The following is a 22,136-nucleotide window of genomic DNA, read 5'->3' on the forward strand; positions in this document are numbered from 1 at the left end:
TGTGGTCTTCCAGCAACATTACCCACCACATTATTGGCGGCTACTTTAGATATAAGAATGTTATGCACATGTTGCTTGAAGGTCTAATCCTAGAGGTCAGTCAACGTCATTGCCTTTAGATGCACCATCACGTTTCAGATTACATGCATGTAAACTCCTTTAAAATCACTGTGACCAATACCGAAGGGTATTACACAAGTGCTTCTCTTTATTACCATTTTTAGAAACAAAGCCATGGAAACTAAGAGCTGACATTGAAACAAAATAAATGGGACAAAACAAAACATGCAACAAAAAAAGGAAGAGCAAACATACAAGGGCTTAATTTGAGTCTCCAAAGTCCTCTCCTGTACAGTAAAAACTACAGTAAAGGAAAACAAATGCTTCCCAATGATTGTAAAGACCTCCAATTCATCACAATTCACACCCACAGCAAAGTGGGGTCGGTCAAATCGGTCAGTCATTAGCAAGCCTGTTAGTTCAATTCCGGACAACTTTCTTTGTTTAGTTTTTTTTTTTTTTTTTTCCAGAAGGGGTCGAGATTCCTTTCCCCCTAATGAATGATGTGATACAGAACAACTGATGTGAAACCCAGCAGCTAGACAAATCAGATTAACACATGTTCTAACAGCATTCCATGTAACTGATGTGGTCCTGGTTCCAATCGTCGGAGCAGAGCAGCAAGCTGATTGGCCCAAAGACAGGAAAGAAAAGGGAAAAAAAAAAAGAAAAGCACACCACTCATGTAAGGCTGTAACTCCTGATCATCATTAGTGGTCCTCTTGTTCATTCCCCTTTTGTTTTTTGTTTTTCTCTAAAAGCGCTTAAAACTCCCTGGGCCATCAAAGGGCTGTGGTAAGAGTCAGCTTCCCAATGTCTCCATTCAATGAAATGTCAAAACGTCAGCGCAAAGTGTCCAGTTGGGTTAAGTCCAGTCCAGTTCAGGTCCGTCTGTCTGTCTGGTTCCAGGAAGTCGATCTGCTGGAGACAAGCGTTCCACGCCCTTTAGCTGCTCCCCTCACACCTGTGCCCTTCTGCGGGCAGAGAAGGGCCAAGCCAGCGGGCTCCTCACACCAGCTGTACGGTGGCAGCCTGGAGGTAGCCCTGCAGGTACTGGAGTGCCTCTGCATTCAGGTTAGTGCTCAGCATGGACGGAACCTGCCGGACAAGAGAAGTCGCTTTGGTTAAAAAGCGTCAGCCAAATGTAATGTAATGTAATGTAATGTAAAAGAGAAGAGGGCATTCGTTGACTTTACTCAGACATACAGTTCAAAGATGCTGGAAGACCTGCGTTGTGTTTGTGTGTGTTTGTGTCTGACAAATGTCCCGTCAAAGTGCTGGGCACACACTAAATAATTCACACAAAGATATGTCGACCCAACATAGTGGGATATCTGATCATAATGCCTCAACTATCACAATGCCACTTAAGGGGTGGCTTGCTTTTTTGCTTTATCAAAACCTGTGATATTGGAAGGTTTCCATCAGGCCTTTCCCTGTCTGAGAATGGTTTTCAATTTCATAGCTCCTTATACAAATGTCTAAGCAGCTTGTTCATCTTTTCTGCCTGCCATCTGACTCAGTCATGGTAATTACAGTAATCTATAATCTCAGCAATCTAATCCTCGTCCTATGACACTCGCTCTAACTAAGAATGTTTCATTTAGCATGTCACAAAGTCCCTTAGAACACTGAATAAATGAATGAATGTATGTATGTACGTAATGGTCATAACAAAAGGGTAGGGTCAGAATCTTCAGCTTATATCAGCCCCCCCCCCGCCACATTTTTATGCATGCATAATTACCTACATATATACATACATGCCTACATATACCCATAAGGGTCAGTAGATATATACAGTACATTGCCACCATAAGATGAATAATATCCTAAATAATAATGGTAACCATTATGATAACAATAATCATTGTCAACATTATCAATATTCTCATAGAATAATACTACTCAATGGCTGTACTTATATGGAGTCATGTCTTTGAACCCTTTTTTTTTAAATTTGGAGACATTCCTACTATGTTTTAATTAATCTGGTAATGCATTCCAATTCTAACTGAAGCATTCCTAAAGCTACAGTAAATTAGGGGAGAATGCAAGTTCCTTACTAAAGTTAGATTAGATCCACATCTTACGCTGCTGGTGTCTGCCCAACACTAAGCCAACAGCAGGATACACAATCCTCTTATTACTACAGCTGACCATTATAGAGTAGACCATCAGTACAAAGTCACCAGTGTTTCTCCTTGACTTTTGTTACTGTGGCAGTGCTGTTGTGGTCATGAGCATGAGACCATGGTTTTCTTTCATAGCATGTCATTACTTCTTATTGAGCAGAGCACTATGCACCAAAATAAATGCAGTTGTGCTCATAAGTTTACATACTGTACACTGGCTGAATTTATGAAATATTGGGCAATTTGTGGAAAATATGAATGAAAACTTTTTATTTAGTGATAATAGTTTTAGGGATAAAGTGAAGCAATTGTATGTGCCCTTTTTAAATAATAACTGAAATCACCCTGATCAAAATGTTGCATAATACTTGAGCGTTTGGACTGATAATATACACAAAAGTTGATACACTCAGGTTTAATTGTATAAAAAAAGTGTAATTTTAAACATCTATGACATGTTTGATTGTAATTAGTGCCTGTGTTCTGTGAGACCTCTGCACATTTTATCAAGGGCTGCACTAATTTTGCTGGTTACTGAGCCATGGCAAAGTCCTTTTAGGCAAGTCCCTCCACTCGGCTGCCATATTGCAACGCTTTTTGGGCACTCATCGGGCATCCTATTGGGCAGAAATGCGCGTGCGCAAGGCTTCACGACACCAATCTTGCTCTAGCGGCGAGTTCACAACACATGATTGGCACGATGTCTTCACAACACACCATATGATTGGCTCAATGTATTCACATGTCGACGTTTTACAGAGGAAGGGGTGGGATATGTGTAGACAACGGCCATATTGGCGTTACAAACAAGCCCTATGCATTTCTATGGAGGATAGTCTCCACATTAGAAAGTCTCTGGCCATGGGGAAAGCAAAAGAGCTGCTAAAAGTTTTGTGAGAAAATAACTGTATAAATCAGGAAAAGGATAGAAAAAGATAGCAATATTCTGTGATGCCTTATGGTTTAATTTTAATCCTTTAAAATGAAAAAAGTACCAGTAATGTGCTTTGCCTGATCACTTGTGTTTTCTGAAGAGAATAGCACTTATTTCACATATTTTGCCAGGGTATGTAACCTTATGAGCACAACTCTACTGCATAGTACTCAATGTCTCACTTCACTTCTGGCTGTTATTACTTGCCCAGAAGATTACACCTACAGCATTACTAGATCACTTTAGCTTGCTAATGTATGACCTGGCAACCTTGAAGAATTTTTTTGAGTAGCACCTTGAGAAAAAAAAAAAAATGCTCACATCGGCCTTTATGCATGCAGCCAAAAACAGACATAGCCATGCTCATGCACACTAGACACATTTAGGATAGCGACCCATCTTTAATGTCGGTTATCTAACTAAATGTGATCCAATGCAAACTGAATCTTTTATAGTAGCTCTATAATGTTATGAAAAACACTTGTTTTGATAGGGACTGATGTGGATATGTTGTCCATTTTATATGAGGTCTCAATTTAATCACGCCTGGTCTATTATTACCTCTTTTCAATCCATTATTATTAGCTATTTATTTTGTAAAGTAATATATCTATCCCTCATGTCATGCCAACATATTTAATTCACCGGAATATAGGCTACAGTAGATAGAGACTAAATGGACATCTGCTGTCAGTGTGCAATCTATCCCTTAACACACAATAGCCTACATGTTTGTTTTCTTTTTTCCTTTTTTTTTACATTCAATGTTAAATTATTACCTGCTGACTAATGCAAATTACTGATTGCTTTTAAAGAAATGCAATTGCACATGCTCTCAGTTTCAGATGGCGGTGCCTTTCTGCAATCTGTGAGGCTGCAATGATTACATTATCCCAACTAAAGCGATAGGTGCGCAATCTCAGTGGAAGCCTATTATTTGTTCTCGCTTGTTTTCGTGCTAAACCAAAACAACAATGCTCCAAAGAAAAAACAAATTGAACACTCATCAAGGAGATGCTCAAAATATTTAGCCAAGGTCCACTTTCAGACTAATGTCTGCATTTGGCCTTGGAAAAGTTTGCATTCCCTTAGCGCCTTTTAGTTATGAAAACGTTAACCATCAGTGACACATGGAAAATGTAATGCTAACTGAAACAACTGATGAACAAGTAATAACTTTCCAAGACTACATCAAACTATTCGGCTTTGGTGAATTCACAATCTCACTCAGTTGAGATGTTCTAGTTTAGCAAAACGACACCTGGGAGAACGCGAATTTGAGAGTGAACACTTGTTAAAGCAACACCAAAGAGTTTTTATACCTTAAAATAATGTTTCCAAAATCGTTTCAGTGGTTCATCAACTCGTAACAGGGTGAACGGCACTTCTGCATTCGCGTCGCGGCCCTTTATCGGCTATAACCGCACTATGTAAGTTTGCCAGATCGGGTAGCGGATCTGTAGTTCGATGGAATGAGACATAAGAAACTACAAATTTGCGTAAAAATGCGTACAGGTTGGCAGGTCTGTGAATGATACAATTTCTTGCTACTTAATTAGCAATGGTAGTGCACCTCTGCTGAATGCAAAGGCTACAGAATCAATACTGGTCATCGATTTCCCTTCAAACATGTCTCTTCTCTTGTGGAACTCACCCGTCCTGGGCAGGCGGTGGACAGCTTGTGCAGGGACTGAGCCAGCAGAATCTTCGGGTTGCTGACGGCCTCGCCGATGGGGTCGTGCTCCTTCTTCCCAGCGAAGGCCAGCTGCGAGAAAGCCGTCTGGTACCCGGGCGTGTCCTCGATGTCGATGAAGTGCTCGTCGTCAGGGACGCTGTCGTCCTCCGGTAACTCAAACAAACCAATCAGGGCCTGCAGCAGAGGTGTCCTACCAAAAGAGAGTAGAGTCAATGTACAGAACAAGTGCTATGAAAGTGGCAGAGAGGGTCTGTACCTGCCCTGCCCTCCCATCATCACATAGGTGCTGAAATTGGCATAAATGTATTACATTCCTTGAACTTCTTTAGAGTTTTTTAAGTGTTCAGCATTTTCCATAATACTAAGCCAGTCAAACAAGGCCAAACAAAACAATCTCCGAATGTGCTCTCTCTCTGGATGTAGCATTCCTACCAGAGTTTGGTGTACTCTGTGTCCATCATGGCAGGGCATTCAGTCAGGACCTTTGTGATGCCAACAGCGCAGATCTTTTTCTCCACCGGGCCTGAGACTTTCTGCACCTCCGGAATGACAATCTTCTCCAGGACCATGCCGAACATCCTGAGAAGGATCAAGTATTAGCACTGGTGTGCGGCCCATGGAAAAGGACAACTTTGAAAGGGAGTGAGATGATATGGAAGCATAAAATGTTACTGCACGACTTACTTTGGCTGGATGCTATCAAATATTTCCTGCAAAGCAATGGCTCCATACTTGACAGAGTAAAGGTTGATGAAGACCAAAAAGCCTGTGACGACAAACAACTCCTTCAGATTACACATTTCCTAACTGGTACTTCCCTCACTGCCAATAGGCCTGAAGATGAAATGAACACTAGAGGGGTTGAGACAAACAAGTCTCTTTATTGTAGCACTAAACACCCAGAGGACTCACTCTTGATGAACTTGGTGGTTTTGGAGCTCTGCAGCCTCTGGAAGAGAAGGATGAAGATCTGCTTCCTATACTGAGTGATGGACTCCCTGAGGGCACACAAGAGAACTGCAGTGAGTAAACGGTGGCATCTGCTGGGGTCTGTGCCATCATTCCAACCAACCCATTCTACTAATGGTGTCCATTCATTTGTCCTATACTTTTGGGACAATCGGAACGCTGCTGAATTCATAACACATATTTTTTACATGACTCAAACCTACAATGTAAAGTTGCTTTTAACTGTAGAATGCTCATTACACTGGCAAATGGATAGTTACTAATAAATACTAACATATGTGTTGTGTGCAGGGTTCATCTATTCATCCTCTTGAATTATTTTCATACTCTTCAGTTATGAAATCCCACTATGCTTAACATTGGTGTGAGCGTGTGATTGTAAATCCAGTCTCTCTAGCGCTAGAGTAAGGGAGGAGTGCCTTACGGGGGCATGTGCTCGATGATGCTGTTGAGCAGGTAGAAGCCTTGGTGGTCGTTGGCCTTGGAAGCAATCAGTTTCTGGAACACTCCCAGCAGCCCGGGCTAAACAGGAGGAAGACAACAGGAGTCAGAATTAAACTACAAACCCAGCAGCTTGCACCAACAAACATGTAGAAACAAGGGGAAACCATTTGTAGCACCAAAAATGTTTTGTCTTACTAGGCGGTGCCATAATTGGCTAGGCTGTGGATGAGCTGTTCAGATAATTACAGTGATGTTATAATTGTTATGAAGCCAACTATTTTCACAAAATAAAAGTCTGCTCATGGTACAAGACAAGTGCATGCGCAACATTTCTGCAGTATAATTGAGCGTTTCCATGGCTGTTCAATCGGATTCTAAAAAGGAATACACCACTCCTTTCAATCCAATTGGTATTCCATTCAGATCGGATATAATTTTTAAAATTCCGATTCCCACATAAACTCACCTATTGTCTTCATATAAACTTAACCACCTCCACAATGTCATAAAGCACATATATTAAACAAGGAGCCACTGATAAGGCCTTCTTTACTTAAAGCCTGACTTACGATCTTGTCGGCGGCACTGCTGGCGATGGTGGCGCCTCCCTTTTGCAGGTAGGCCTGGAGCAGCCGCACCAGAGGGGGGATGTTGCCCGTGCGCTCCCACAGTGCGGGCTGCAGCAGATGGGGGAACAGCGCCATGTAGGAGGAAGGGATGGAGTTGGAGTGGATCTCCAACAGCAGAGACATCACCTGGAACACATACGGCACAAACTCTGGTGGGAAGGAGAGAGGGGGAAAGAGTCATCATAACATCCAACATCAGGGTATGAACGTTTTTATTTCGAGAATAAAGTTGAAATATCATGCCGACTTTAATCGAGACATTTCATCTTGACATGTCCATCAAAACTAGTTTGAAGAGAGCAATGGCTCCAAAAAAGTTGCCACTGAATCCGGACAGTCAGTCTCAGACTCAATCAGTTGGCCAACGACTCAACTAAATGCCTAGTGTAGTCTAGATGATTTGGTGAAATTGTGCTTCAGAATTGGGTTTAGCAATAAGTATACTAACAAATTGACATGATATATTTAATTTTATCATGGCAAAAACATTTTTTTGTTCTTCATGTGTGGCCCTAATACTCCGTCGTAGTTTTAAGATGATAAACTTTGCAAGCTGCCTTCAAACACATAGATGATATATCTATAACAAAAGGTGGGAGCCTGATAGACATGATTCAACATCTGGGAACTAATACATCAATAATATTCTGCGTTAATTAGGCCTCAAGTCCCTCACCTTGCACATCATTCTGCAGGATCTCTGTGAAGACGGGGAAGAGGGCCTCTTCAAAGCTGCCCACGGTGGTGGGGTTGGCCTTGCAGGTGATCCTTATGGACAGACACAGGGACTCAAACAGGTAGTGGTTGAAGTGGGGCTTGCTGGGATTCTGTGGGGCACAAGAGAATAGACACACTTAATAGCTATAGACAGATAGACAGATAGATAAATAGACAAGTCTGACATTTTTCTTCTATACTGGGAAGTGCCTTCACATGGCAGTACAGGCACAGCAGCAGCAGATGCTTTAATTTAGTGACCATGAACAAGTGGAGAGTTTCACCGTAGTGGACAGGAAAGAGAGGATGACGTGCTGGTTGAACTTACCTTGCTGACAAGGAGGAGCTTATGTGTAAGCTGTCCAATCAGAGTGGGGACATAGGGCACAATAGCTTCCTGTAAGAGGGAAAAACTGCGCATAATGGCTAGAGAGAGAGAGAGAGAGAGAGAGAGAGAGAGAGAGAGAGAGAGAGAGAGAGAGAGAGAGAGAGAGAGAGAGAGAGAGAGAGAGAGAGAGAGAGAGAGAGAGAGCTTTTAGCACAAACAATAACACATGAATAAAACAACTCCAATCTCATTATTGGTCAACAGGACTGAAAATAGGGCTTACAAAAGGGATGATATGCTAGAGCATGGGTTCCCAAACTCCATCAATGTGGGCCTCCCCTCTGAAAACAGTGACACCTCCGCACCCCCCCTCCCCGACAATCATTTTCAAATAATGATATTACTTCAGTTAAGCCACTTAAATCGGTGCTATACTATGCTATGCAATGCAATGAGTTGATCATATCTTCGACGTTTGGCTTTGTTGCCCATATCAGGCTCAGGCCGTGCAGCGATAAAATGTGACAAATCTGTCCATTTTAAGTTAGCTATCGGAAAGTCACATATTACCGTCATGCATGTCCAACATCTTACGTGCATCTGTCACTTAATATTAATTTCTATACAAACCAAGGCGGATTCCTAAAGAAATGCACCCACACCATAAGTTTATCTAAATTAGCCATGTACCAAAAAATACATTTTACCGTGACTCGAAGAGCTGTAAACAGTGTTGTAAGGCTGCGTGTACAAATACGCTTGGAGCTCAAGCTCCAAGCTGGAAGTTCACTGGTAACTTGCAGTTAGCTCGGCTGGCGGCACTGTTGCTAAATTACGTTATGAAGTTTGGCACAATACATTCTCACTCAGGATAGGGATCAACAATACTTTCCACTATCCCAAAGATTTAGTATACATCTCTTCTGTGATTTATTTCGATTTTATAATGTTGACAATTACATAATCATTGAAAAAAAAAAAAAAAAAAAAAAACACAGATAGTTCTAACATGAAATAAACGTTTTTCCTTCTTTTTTGAATCAACCTTCCGTGCCTCCCCTCAAATTATTTGGCGCCCCCCAGGGGAGGCGCGCCTCACAGTTTGGGAACCTCTGTGCTAGAGGCTCACTGTATACCACTCATGAAAGAGAAAGTGAAGCGAAGTGCATCGTACCCTTCATTATGTACTCGTTCTCTGATGAGCCAGGAATGGCGAGGGCCTTGAACAGATGATTGAGCAGCTGTTCTGTGAAGGGAGCCATCTCTGCTGGAGTGATGCTACAACAAGCACAAGCAGGAGTTACAACTCTTCTCAGCAGCGCATACAGAAGTCAGACCACAAACTATTGATTTGCACTGTGAGGATGCAGACATGCTGCTTCAGATTACATACACTATACTTTGCAGATAACACTTTCCTAAAACACCTTACTAGAGGTCATACCGGGTAAACACTGTTTGACTATAAAATGTCCCAGAGACAAAGCACTGCAACAATCCAAGTATTGCTATTGGTAGAAATGGTAATGAACGCTACAGCTAAACTACAGTTTAAATATTTTGAGTACACTAAGAATTTGACCTGACCCAACTCTTAGTAGCTTGCCATTACTGCAGTATTCAGCATTTTAACAGTGACACCAGACTGTCATGGTCTAGAATATGATTACAAAGTTCATCTTACAGTGTGGAGTTGTTGGGCCCCCTCATGGTGAAAAGCCTCTCGAGGGCGTGAGCGGCGTAGGTGTGCTCCACGATGCTCTCGGCCTGCAGGTGGGCCACCAGCAGAGGGATGGCCTGCAGGAGCTGCTCCTTGGGGAGCTACAAGCAGAGGGGAGGATCAGATCAGAGGATGAGTGGAGAGGAGGATCAGAGGAAGAGTGGAGAGGAGGATCAGATCAGAGGAAGAGTGAAGAGGAGGATCAGATCAGAGGATGAGTGAAGAGGAGGATCAGAGGAAGAGTGGAGAGGAGGATCAGATCAGATCAGAGGATGAGTGGAGAGGAGGATCAGAGGATGAGTGAAGAGGAGGATCAGATCAGAGGATGAGTGGAGAGGAGGATCAGAGGAAGAGTGGAGAGGAGGATCAGATCAGAGGATGAGTGGAGAGGAGGATCAGAGGAAGAGTGAAGAGGAGGATCAGATCAGAGGATGAGTGGAGAGGAGGATCAGATCAAAGGATGAGTAGAGAGGAGGATCAGATCAAAGGATGAGTAGAGAGGAGGATCAGAGGATGAGTGGAGAGGAGGATCAGAGGATGAGTGGAGAGGAGGATCAGATCAGAGGATGAGTGGAGAGGAGGATCAGATCAGAGGATGAGTAGAGGAGGATCAGAGGATGAGTGGAGAGGAGGATCAGATCAGAGGATGAGTGGAGAGGAGGATCGGATCAGAGGATGAGTGGAGAGGAGGATCACATCAGAGGATGAGTGGAGAGGAGGATCACATCAGAGGATGAGTGGAGAGGAGGATCACATCAGAGGATGAGTGGAGAGGAGGATCAGAGGAAGAGTGGAGAGGAGGATCAGAGGAAGAGGACGATCAGAGGATGAGTGGAGAGGAGGATCAGAGGAAGAGGAGGATCAGAGGATGAGTGGAGAGGAGGATCAGATCAGAGGATGAGTAGAGAGGAGGATCAGATCAGAGGATGAGTAGAGAGGAGGATCAGAGGATGAGTGGAGAGGAGGATCAGAGGATGAGTGGAGAGGAGGATCAGAGGATGAGTGGAGAGGAGGATCAGAGGATGAGTGGAGAGGAGGATCAGAGGATGAGTGGAGAGGATCAGAGGAATGGAGAACTATTAGTGACTGAAATCATACAGCCTCTAATGTTTTTTGTGTTTTTTAACAGCTCCTGTGATCTATAACAGCTTGAGAAAAATGCATTTCCATTCTGTAGATATTGTATATCTGTTACATATTAAACGAATGTGAAAATAATATATGTATTCTTGATCATCTTCAATCCAATTTACCTGACTCCTGAAGATCATGACATACTTGATGGCATCAGCTTTTAGTACTGGAAACTCGTTCACTGTAGATATGTAACACAAAATTATATGTAGCTAGTGTCAAAGCATATACAAAATAAGAGAAAACTGATCAGGTCAGGCGAGGTTTTTACCATTTTGAGATTTCAGATCTGGAAGAATGTGGTTGACGAAGAACTCTGTCAGGTTCACCAACTCGTTGGCCTGTGTAATTCCATGCTACAAGCAAAAAGAGACCCACATCATACACTCATAAACAACGTACATCAGCAGAGTATGGTCTCACATCAAAAATAGAGAAACTGAACTGGTAGTACCTTCTGTGTCTGGGCCTTGGAGGCGAGCGACGTGACCAAGTAGATGGCAGCGTCCTTGTGCTTCCAGTTGGCTCCTGGGTTCTTGGCGTGCTCTGCCAGCATGGAGTTGACATAGCCCGAGAAGATGGCCGTCACTGGGGCCTCAAAGAACTTGCACAGGCCTCGCACCAAATCACAGGCTGCCCTTCGCCGCGTGTCAATATCTGTAAGGCAGGGAATACAGTTGTGATGATGAATACAGTGAGTATTTAGTGGTCAATGCCTCTGCACTTGCGTGGTCAACAAACAAGATTTCTGAAAATCGGCAGCACTTCAAAAAGCTTTGATACAACAAATACATGGTTACACACCAGCTTTGTTTCACTAAAAGTAAATAAGTAAGCTCAACAGTGTGTAAATATCAGCGTTTGAAACAAGACAGATGCCAGTGAAAGGCTACCATCTATGGCTTACAACCACTTTGTAATGTGAATGGCATGAAGAATATTATTAGAAGAGAGAAGTGAAAAGAGAGCAGTGAGAATGTATAATTTATTACCTGAGCCTTCCAGGTCTCTTCTGATGTACTCCTCTGAGTTATCTTCAAAAGCCTCTTCATCGGCACCTACAGAAGAGAACAGACCACTGAAGTTACACAGAATATTGCTGCCTAGCCTGGTGCGCTTCCTTACAAAGTATGATGCACTGATACATTTAATTGTATTCAACAATTACACAGACTATCTAGGTCATATATTGTGCGTAATATAACCCTTGTAATGGAAGAGATAAGAGAAAGAAAAACAAACATAGAAAATGAATTCAGGGGGTTCTTAAACTCACTTCTGAACTCCATGTTGGGGAGGATGACCTTCTCACAAATGCTGGTGAGCGTGTTCTGGTCCTCAAACAGATGCTTGTAGTGTGGCCGCTCACAGACCGATGCCAGGAACTGGATGGCATTGCTCACCAGCTGTGACAAAAAGCAGATATGGTCAGCACATTCATTAACATATTCAGCACAAACAACACCAAAGGTAAACACAAAGTCAAACTGGCAAAAAAGGCTACGGTTTCTATTGGTTTTCAGTCTTACTGACACAACATTAACGCCTTTCTAGATTTGCATAAAAGTTGCCTTCAGCCATGCAGCCGTGTCCAACTGGTTAGGGCTTCGGGCTTGTAACTGAAGGGTTGCCAGTTCGATTCCCGACCAGTGGGAAAAATGTGGGTGGGGAAAGTGGTTGAGCACTGCTCTACTATATGCCCACATACACGACTGAAGTGCCCTTGAGCAAGGCACCTAACCCCTCACTGCTCCCCGAGCGCCGCTGTAGCAGGCAGCTCACTGCTGCGGGTTAGTGTGCTTCACCTCACTGTGTGTTCACTGTGTGCTGTGTGTGTTTCACTAATTCACGGATTGGGATAAATGCAGAGACCAAATTTCCCTCACGGGATTAAAAGAATATATATACTTATACTATACTCAGCTTGTATTTGACTATCAGCACTAGGCTACTTCCAATGCAGCACCAACCTGGGAAAAAAACATCTTATTTAAGTCCTAAGTTCCTGTAATGTGAAAGAAGTGACTTCCTTTTGTCACTACACTACTTTAGTCAGTGCCAGTGTGTTTACACATTCCTACTCACCAGATCATACTTGACCTCCTGGCCCGTGGTAACTAGAAGGTTCCAGATGGCTGTGACAAAGCGAGGTAGGTAGGGCTGGAATTCCTCGTCATACTTCTGAGCGTAGAGCGCTGCGTTGTCACAGATCTGAGACTTGAGCAGCTCCAGGAGGCCAGCTTCTTCTTCATCCTACAGATAACAATGCAACCAACATGTCAGACATTGGATTTCAGCTATGCTTATTGCTTATACCTCCTTATGACATGGAAAAGACTGAAGGAGTATAGAGATTCCCAAGACCCCACTTCATATTACTCACATCGGTCTGGAGAAGCTTATTATCCAAAGTCAGCAGGTTATGGAAATTTGACATCCAGGTCTCCATGTTGTCCTCAAAGAACTCGGGTAGATCCTATTTAAATACCAGATTTGATGGCCTTAATATTGCACTAACTAATTACAATACAGACTATTCCGCCCACACACAAACATATATATTTTTTTTTTATCTCCAGAGGGCACAGACAATTTGACCAATTGCACTGACAATTACATTAGAGAAAAGAAAACGCCTACCTGAAAATTAAGACTGTAAAAGAGCTTGGAGATCAGTGTTAGGGAGGAAAAGAGGACCTTCAGGGCATTGACGTCTGTGGCGTGGGTCTGACAAAGTTCAATTGTGGCCTTAAATAGAAACAGGATAAATGACTCACACAGTGAAGGAGCAGCACAACCATATTTGAACTCAATTAAAACCCACAGAACCCTAACAATTACGTCACATCAGTGAGGAACAGTCCCAAGGAAGTTTTTGTAAAAGGTGCAGTAGCCAATTACATACCTTGAAGAGTTCTGTCAAGGGCTGTGCGAATGTGTCCAGTACCAGCTTGATCTCAGTCCACAGCTCATTGGACTTGAACTCATGACGATACCTGTGGCCATATTATTGAATTAGAAGAACATATTATCCTGCAGTTGCAAGGATTGTATACACGGAGTTCACACGGTGTATGGTAGTCTCTATGTGTTCTTTGCTACATTCTTGCAGAGAACACACAATATGCCTCACCAGTACAACATCTCACCTTTTGAAGAGTGAATGTGCAGTTCGGAGAATACCGTTGATAATGTGAAAGTCTCCGCTCTGAAAGCGGGTCACCATCTCGGTCAGCAGGTCTGGCCATTTCTGAGGGAAGTCCTCACGGCCAATGATGCTGATTGCATCACTCAACTGCATGATGCAGAAAATGGCATTATAAATAAATACAATAATAACAGACTGCACTACTGCTTTTATACAACGCATACAAGACAGTGTCAGTACAGATAATTTCAGCATACCTGTTTCTGAATCTGTTCAGGGCTACTGAGCATCAAATTTACAATGTTTGCCTTTATAGCTGTCCGGTCAACATCAGAGATTTTGTTGGGTTCATCTTCAATCTAAGGGGAAAGAGACAAAATACAAAGACCCTGACATAACTCAGGACATGTTGGGCTTCCTCGAACCCTCGTGGACAATCAATCGTGTGCACTTTGAGTAGAAAAAGAAAATGCCAACTCACTATACGCCAGTTCCTCTTAATGTAGTTTTTAAAGGTGACTGCTGCACACACACGAATTACATTGTCTTGAGACTTCTCTAGTAATGTGAGGAGCAGAATGGGATAGTTCTGGCTTCCTTCCACAGATTCAAGGAACTTCTCAGCTGTGGAAGAAATGCACTGGTCAGTCATTCCATAACATAAATAACTTACACTGGAATAGGACAACGAATCCAGCTATTTTAAAAGCTGACAACTTGGGTGAATTTTGGCACATTGTACCTGGTCGTCTGACAGCTGGATCTGGGTCCAACGTCTTCCTCATAAAATCGGTTAGGGTGTTGAGATTCGCGTCGTTCAGATCCATGGTGCCCTGCAATTAAAATACAAATGTATGCATACTGACGGGACAAATTTACATCAGCACTCTCTCATTGAAACAACTGTCACAGCCATGGCTGTTCTGATTACAAAACGGCCCCCTTTTCAAAATTAGTGTGGAGTGCCTGTCAAGCCAACCGATCTGACAATTGAAGATTATGCTACCTTTGTATTTCCATCTCAGCATGCAAAAACTGATCTGGAAAGTACTGTTGCTTATTTTCGTCAGCTTAGGTCATTGATAAGGGGTGTTGCACCAGATATCTACCGCCAGGTAGCCTAGCCACAACTGTGTAACCAGCTAGCAAGCAATATTAGCGTTAACTATATTTGATCCGCTTATGGATCAAACTTTACGGATCATTATCTAGTGAAAGTTACCAACCCAATCAATCATCGCGGTTATACATGAGCGAAAAAAACCATTGCATATTAATGTACTAGATGCTACCTAGCCCACGTTTGTATAACATCACGTTAGGAGCCGGACTCTAAGAATGCTAGTCGTAAAGCTAATAAAGTTAGACATTAGCTGGCCGAGTTCATAACGTATGAATGGATGCGAGAAAGTAGTTTGCTATCATTAGCGAACACAAGTGGATTGAGGTTAGCAACACATTTATGATGTTACCTTTCAACACCTTGCGATTATAACGTCACCAAAAGTGTTATTATAATTTAATCAGCAAATATGGGATATATTAACCCTTCAACAACAAAACGGGTTTGTATGTTTAATGACATACAACTGCACAGAGAACACCTTCATGGAGCTAGTTAGCCAACAGTTGATGCTAACTAGCTAGCTAGCTTCCCATGAACTGGATATCATGTGGGATGGGTCGTAGAACTCAATACTACCGACAGCTAACACAATCTGGCCATGCTATCCCCGACATGCTGCTGGATCACGAATTAGCGTGTTAATGTCGCCTCTACGGATTACTTTGGCGAAATGGTGACGGTGTTACCAAAACAGAGTACACAACCATGTACACAATCCAAGTAACTTCAACGTTAGCTAGCGGACTACTAATTTCTGCATCATAGCTGGAAATAACGTTAACGTTAGCCACTTCGCCACCAAGAAACGTTAGTCACCACGCTAACCCTACATTGTGTACATCTTGAGACGTGAACAATGTAATATAGTGTATCTGCTATAGTGGCAAAATATCAAAAACCGTGCCACTGAAAAATATGTTAAAAGTTAAACAGTTAAAGCTTACCCTGTTTTTCAATCCAGTGGCCTAACCGGCTAGCAATGACAGCGCAGGAGTTTGCCCAGCTTTCAAATGTCTCAAACAACTACGCGGTCACGACTTGAAGCATGCGCAAAACCGACTACAATACCCCGCGCATTCGCAAAGCTGACTTAACAAAAGCACCCACTGAAGTGAGAGATCGTCCAAAATAACCGTTTGAAGTCTTCGACCATGCCGTCTCAATCACATTCCACATTTAGTCAGGGGGCCTATGTGGTTTCTGTGGGATTGAAATGTTAATTTTTGGAGAGTGGTTGGACTGTCTTTAGAGGTCATTGAACATGCAGAAAAATGATGTCTCCATTTTTTTTAAACCTGTTTTAACCCTATTTTTGTGAAATTGTATATTTCACTAGGGTAGGGTGCGGGAAAACGCCCCCCTTAAGGAATATGTGATATTACTGTGTAACAGTATATTAAAAAGCTAAATATGTGTAGATTTGCTATCCTAGTTTTGAGTGACAATGTTATAAACCAAATATGAAAATTGTCCAGAGTTAACAGTTAATTAGTATTTTAACAACAAAAAAAATTGTGCAAAAGGGGCGTTTTGCCCCAGCGGTGGGGTAAAACGCCCTCCAAGGGTGGGGTAAAATGCCCTCACCCTGTCAAAGCAATGCCCCTCATGCATTAATAGAAAAACCAAAAGTAAACAACTAAAGTAAACAAAATCTATTGTGGAGCAATAAAATATGATCAATACATTGATTGCAAGCTACTATATTTCATCAATATATTGACAATAGCCAACTTTGTTTTAGTGACTGCTGAAAATTAGAACACTTGCCTAAAAATCCATTTTTCTTTTGTTTTCTTGAAGTACAGAGCATGCATCCATTTTATGGTGGGTACTTGTACATCACCATTGTCAACATAGTGCATAGAAATTACAACAAAAACAACAACATTTTACTTAATTTAGTGATTCGTTTTTGAAACATAGGAGGGGGGCGTTTTACCCCAAGGGGCGTTTTCCCCCACTTTACCCTAATTAACACCATAAATATTGCCTAAATCACTGGCTATGTTGAATAAAGTTCACAAAACAGTTATTTTATTATTTTCAACAGTATGATTGTATGTCAGTATTATGATTGTATGTCAAACAATTAGAGATAAGATCAATAACCAATCAGTTTCACCAAATACACATACTCCATTGCTAAAAGATAGCAAAATCACTGAATCACAGATGAGACCTCAAACAACATTTAACTCATTTACATATACACAACATATTAGATCTCACCTCCACAATGTCCTCATCAAAATCTACAACTAATCTACTAAACCCTATTTGTACTCACCTTCTTAAGACTGGTCTCCCCTTCCTGGATAATGTTTTGCTCTAGATTATAAATAATTCTGTCAGGGCATATACCGCAGTCGTTTAAGACATCTGTTATTAAGCTCTCCCTCAAAAAACCTAGCCTTGTATCTATACTGGTCCTCCTGGACCTCAGCGCTGCCTTTGACAGCATAGACCATGACATACTACTTAGGCTTGAAAATTTGATAGGCATCAAAGACTCAGCACTCGCTTGGTTTAGATCATACCTTCCTAACCGTCAACAATTTGTACAGGTCCATAATAAACCATCTACCCAGATTATGGTAAAATATGGAGTGCCTCAAGGCTCAGTACTGGGGCCCCTGTTGTTTAGCAGATGATACATAACTATACCTCTCCATAAAACCTGATGAATTAACCCCGTTAGCCAAACTTGACACATGTATAAGAGCTATAAAGACATGGATGACGAATAATTTCCTGCTTTTGAACTCAGATAAAACAGAAGTCATGGTTTTAGGTTCAAAAAGATGAGGGATATCCTATCCACATCACAGGCTACATATAGTGATCTTCCACTGACCTCATCCACAAGTGTTAAAAACCTGGGAGTTATAATTGACCAGGACCTAGCACTAAGTAATCACATAAAACAGATCACCAAAACTTAATTTTACCATTTAAGGAACATTTCAAAGATAAGGAAGTCCATCTCCTTACCAGATGCCAAGAAATGAATGTTTTGTCATCTCAAGGATAGACTATTGCAATGCTATTGCAATGCTATTATGCTGACTGTAATAATACCTTTCTAAAGAGCTAACAGTTTATTCAAAATGCAGCTGCTCACACACACAAAAAATATGAACATATTTTCCCCATCCTAGCATCTTTACACTGGCTACCTGTTAAAAGTCATTGACTTCAAAATATTACTTATAGTTCTTGGTTGGTTGCCTGCATTGAAAGAGGACACCTCATGAAGACGCTCTTTTGTCTGCTTCTGACAGAAGAAGCACTTATCTATGCTGGCAGCAGCTGCTGCTGAACAAGTGTACAAAGTCCCTCTAGATGGACTTGATGCAGTTGCAGGTGTTGCTGCAGGTTCAGAAGATGGTCTACCACGTCTTTTCTGAAGACACTGAGTCCTGCCTGCTTCCCATGATTTCTAGTAGCGAATCTTAGCATGCTGCAGATGCTCACTATTATAGGTGGATTTGTAGCAGTTCCTGTGCCAAACTGCTTTGTTCTCTTGTAAGATAACTGCACTGTAACAATGTAATCGTTATACTCTATACTCTCTCATGGACAAAAACAAGAAATTTGGCATATGTCTCTAGTGATGGTTCATTCACCAGTCCACACATATCTGCCACTGGATACATGGCCCAAAATCTGTTTCTTTTAGAATATGTGTGCCATCACCTGACTAACAGAAAGACACACCTTAGAATATAACCTAACTAGACTGTGCCACCATGGACTATGAAAATGTGCTTGCTCAAATGTAGAAGGCTAGAAGGTCACTAATTTCACCAACCATGAAGAACAGAGCACTATGTGCTTCAGGTTATTCGATATTCTAAATTCTATCACTGCCAGCTATCATCAGCCAACTGACAATGGTAGTCAGGGATGGATTACTGCCTGGGCCTACCGGGCCCAAGCCCAGGGGAGACAAGGAGTCAGGGGGCCCAAACCATTGCATGGAATCATTGCCTCAATATCAACACATCATATCAACATATAGGCTTCGAATCTGATTGAATTAAAGTATTGGCCATCCCCAAAATGCACCATAATATAGGAAATCACATCAAATACATTTTTAAAAATGTCCCCCACAACAATTAGTGGGGGACATTTAGTGGGGGACATCTGGGCCCAGGGGCCTGAAAGTTCATAAAACATCCATTCTGGTAGTGTCTCACTTTCTCTTTCTCTCTCTTACACACACACACACACACACACACACACACACACACACACCTGTCTGTTTGTCTATCTGATCCTTTACCCTTTCTTTTTATCACACTTACATAAGCTACGGAAGGCCTTACAGACATCAGCTGGTACTATGTAAAAGTCTATTAAGTCTATTAAACTTGATTTAACAGAGATCTCTGCACTTTGTGCTCTGAATGGGTGTAGACAAGAACTGACAGAGCAGGCTAGGCCTACACTCAAGCACACTAATAGGCATGAATTGATTGTATTGATATTGAAGTATTATTTTTTTAGCGGACAATTTCGAGAATTTTAGACACAATTTCTTGTTAAAGAGATCAATCATCAGCCTAAATTTTTTTTATAATGTTGTATTGTTTATGTGGCCCACTTTTGCACACCTTGTAGGCACCAAACTAAAAATTAGACACATAGGCCCCCCTACTAATTGTGTAGGCTACTATCATAATGAAATAAGCTAGGCTACTGTGACTTTGTTTTTATTATCACTCTAGACATAAACTCTAGTATGGGCATTGGGGCCCGGCCGGATCTCTCACAACACTAAATAAAAACTAAATTAAAAAAAGAGCAAATAACCGAGAATATTTATAGTTTATATTCCGATCGTGCATTAAAACCTTGAGATGAGATGGACCTATTTGCAGAGATGGACCTATTTTGTCAAACATTCAAGTAGGATACGGGTGTCCTCTCACTCTCCTTCATGCAGCAGATCTAACTTGAACTTACCTTACCATAAAACATAGGCTAGGCCTACTGAGCGTGCACAAGAGAGAGAAAGAGAGAGAGAAGAGCCAGTTCCAGGGCATGTCATTGTTTGCATTTCCTATTTGGTATAAGAAAGTTAGTGGGGGGCTAACATTTATTGGGAGATTACAATAAATCACTAACAGATTATTTTTATACCAGTTTTTAGTCAACAGCAGAGGTGCCAATAATTCTGGAGGGTACTGTACAAACACAAAAGTTGCAAGAGTAGAGGATGGAGTTAGCCTAGAAATCTAGACGCACCCTAGCGGCAGCCAGGGCTAGTCTAGCAACTCTCCGTTGGGTTGTGAGCTCAAAAAATTAAACTTATCAGGCCAATCAAATCGTGTATAGAGTCGTTAGGCCGGATTAACATAATGATTGATGGCAGAGTTGCAACGGTTTGGCTTGAATTCCCTGCTACTTGAAAACAAATAAGATAATGTTGCTGTTGGCGAACAGTGTGACACGAGTTAGGCTTTTATTAAGTTGGCAAAAGTTTGAACTAGCCAAATAGCTCCGCTGGTGGGAAACGCATGGGACTCATAGCACTGTCCTATTGCGTGCAGAGGGAATTTGAAAGAGAACTGATCATCCCGCCCCTCGGACTGTGCACTGCGAACGGTGAGTTCCCAGACCCTACATTTTCGTCAGGCTAGGATGGAGTAGGAGATGGAGATAAATTGACAAGCATGATTTATTTTGAGAGAATGTGCGCAGACTGAGCGGCAAAACGTTTCTTCTTATTTCTATAGTAACCTTCAGTTCAGTTTATTGTTGTCATTGTTAGACTAACAACAAAATGCTGTCTTATCACTATTGCTACTATGCAGTCTTAACATGTGTTTCTTCCTACAACATTTCTTTCCTGTTATAAAAATGATGGACGCGATGTGACAGGCTGAAATTAGTGCAACCAACACAAACACAATGATCAACCATTAGGTTATGTCTTTCCAAACATGACGAACTCTATCCCTCACCACTGCTCAGACAAGTATCTAGGCCTAAACCTACAATGAGAGCAGAGCTCAAGCAAAGTCCTTTTAGGCAAGTCCCTCCACTCAGCATATTCCACTCCACATTTTGCAACACTTTTTGGGCACTTACCGGGCATCTGTTTTGGGTACAACTGCGCGTGCGCAATGCTTCACAAATCACAACACACCAACCTCGCTCAGGCTGCGAGATCACAACACACGATTGGCACAATGTATTCACAACATACCACAGGATTGGCACGATGTATTCATGTTAACTTTTGGGGGCGGAATATGTGTAGACGACTGCCATGTTTGCGTTACGAACTAGCCCCATACATTTCTATGGGAGATTCTTTGAGTGCTGTGTCTCCTCATTAGAAAGTCTCTGGCTCAAGTGCCAATTTAAGATGTTTACCTTCTCCTGATGCATTGTGGGCGGGAGAGGCATATTTAGGAGCCTAGCTTAAAATGGGCACACTTTCTTCTGAATTTCTGTCTGTGGGTTTTTTTAAATATTAATTGGTACATACACATTTTTAAAAAGACATTTTCAGACAAGATGAATTATAAATTCAGTTATGAAATCAACCTGCAAATTGCTCTTTAGGTTAGTGTTGTTGCTGGTGTGGGCAAGGTGACACAACTTTCAAACTCGTTTAAAATGAGTAAATGAATGACTTTCATTAGTGTTGATGTCTTATTGCTTAGTCTGCAAGAAATACTGGCTAAATCAAATTCAGGTAATGGCCTCCTTACACTAAAGATTTTGGCCTCCTTACACCCAAGATTTGGGAAAGATTCTTGAAAGATTGGAATCTTTTGAGTAAAGCTTGAATGGGGGGTATTAGTTAAAAGACTACAATATTTTAAGAATCTTTCCCAAATCTTGTCAAAGTTGTTTGGTGTAAGGTGGCCATAACTCAATTACACCATGCTAAAAAAGCTTTCTGGCTGAAAACAAAGCCAAATTGATTTGTGACTCTACGCCTTCCTCATTATTGTTAGGTCAGGCCCCATTAATGCTAAATGATACACACCTGGAACTCTTGTGATTCTAATTATCATTGAACTGAGAATGAGTGTGTCATGCCTTTATAAGCCTCCATAATGCCTGCTTAAACTCA

The 22,136-nt window shown here is 41.7% G+C and overlaps 1 protein-coding gene across 1 annotated transcript; it reads right to left on the reverse strand.

Annotated features, from left to right (window-relative positions):
• Window positions 1-188: 188 nt before the first annotated feature.
• cse1l (CSE1 chromosome segregation 1-like (yeast)) lies at window positions 189-16,132 on the reverse strand. Its single transcript, XM_042089862.1, has 25 exons — window positions 15,985-16,132; window positions 14,657-14,747; window positions 14,396-14,538; window positions 14,172-14,273; window positions 13,916-14,061; window positions 13,672-13,762; window positions 13,407-13,514; window positions 13,150-13,242; window positions 12,852-13,019; window positions 12,043-12,172; window positions 11,759-11,824; window positions 11,221-11,423; window positions 11,038-11,122; window positions 10,886-10,947; window positions 9,597-9,733; window positions 9,087-9,190; window positions 7,913-8,010; window positions 7,544-7,694; window positions 6,808-7,016; window positions 6,219-6,316; window positions 5,738-5,823; window positions 5,510-5,591; window positions 5,258-5,404; window positions 4,784-5,015; window positions 189-1,158 (listed from the first exon to the last, which is right to left on the reverse strand). Exons 2-25 carry the CDS (start codon window positions 14,739-14,741, stop codon window positions 1,069-1,071), a joined length of 2,916 nt encoding a protein of 971 aa, XP_041945796.1. The 5' UTR covers window positions 14,742-14,747; window positions 15,985-16,132; the 3' UTR covers window positions 189-1,068.
• Between the last annotated feature and the right edge of the window lie 6,004 nt (window positions 16,133-22,136).

Source organism: Alosa sapidissima, chromosome 4 (genome assembly GCF_018492685.1).
Source record: "Alosa sapidissima isolate fAloSap1 chromosome 4, fAloSap1.pri, whole genome shotgun sequence".
NCBI classification, from domain to species: Eukaryota; Metazoa; Chordata; class Actinopteri; order Clupeiformes; family Clupeidae; genus Alosa; species Alosa sapidissima.

What these genes read in the sequence shown, in the direction of transcription:
- cse1l (XM_042089862.1), bottom strand. Translation starts at nt 14,741, where the DNA reads ATGGATCTGAACGACGCGAATCTCAACACCCTAACCGATTTTATGAGG. An exon ending in CCCCAACATGGAGTTCAGAA is followed by an intron (nt 11,825 to 12,042) that starts GTGAGTTTAAGA and finishes TCTCTTCTGTAG; the next exon opens with GTGCCGATGAAGAGGCTTTT. An exon ending in AGATCTGAAATCTCAAAATG is followed by an intron (nt 10,948 to 11,037) that starts GTAAAAACCTCG and finishes ACATATCTACAG; the next exon opens with TGAACGAGTTTCCAGTACTA.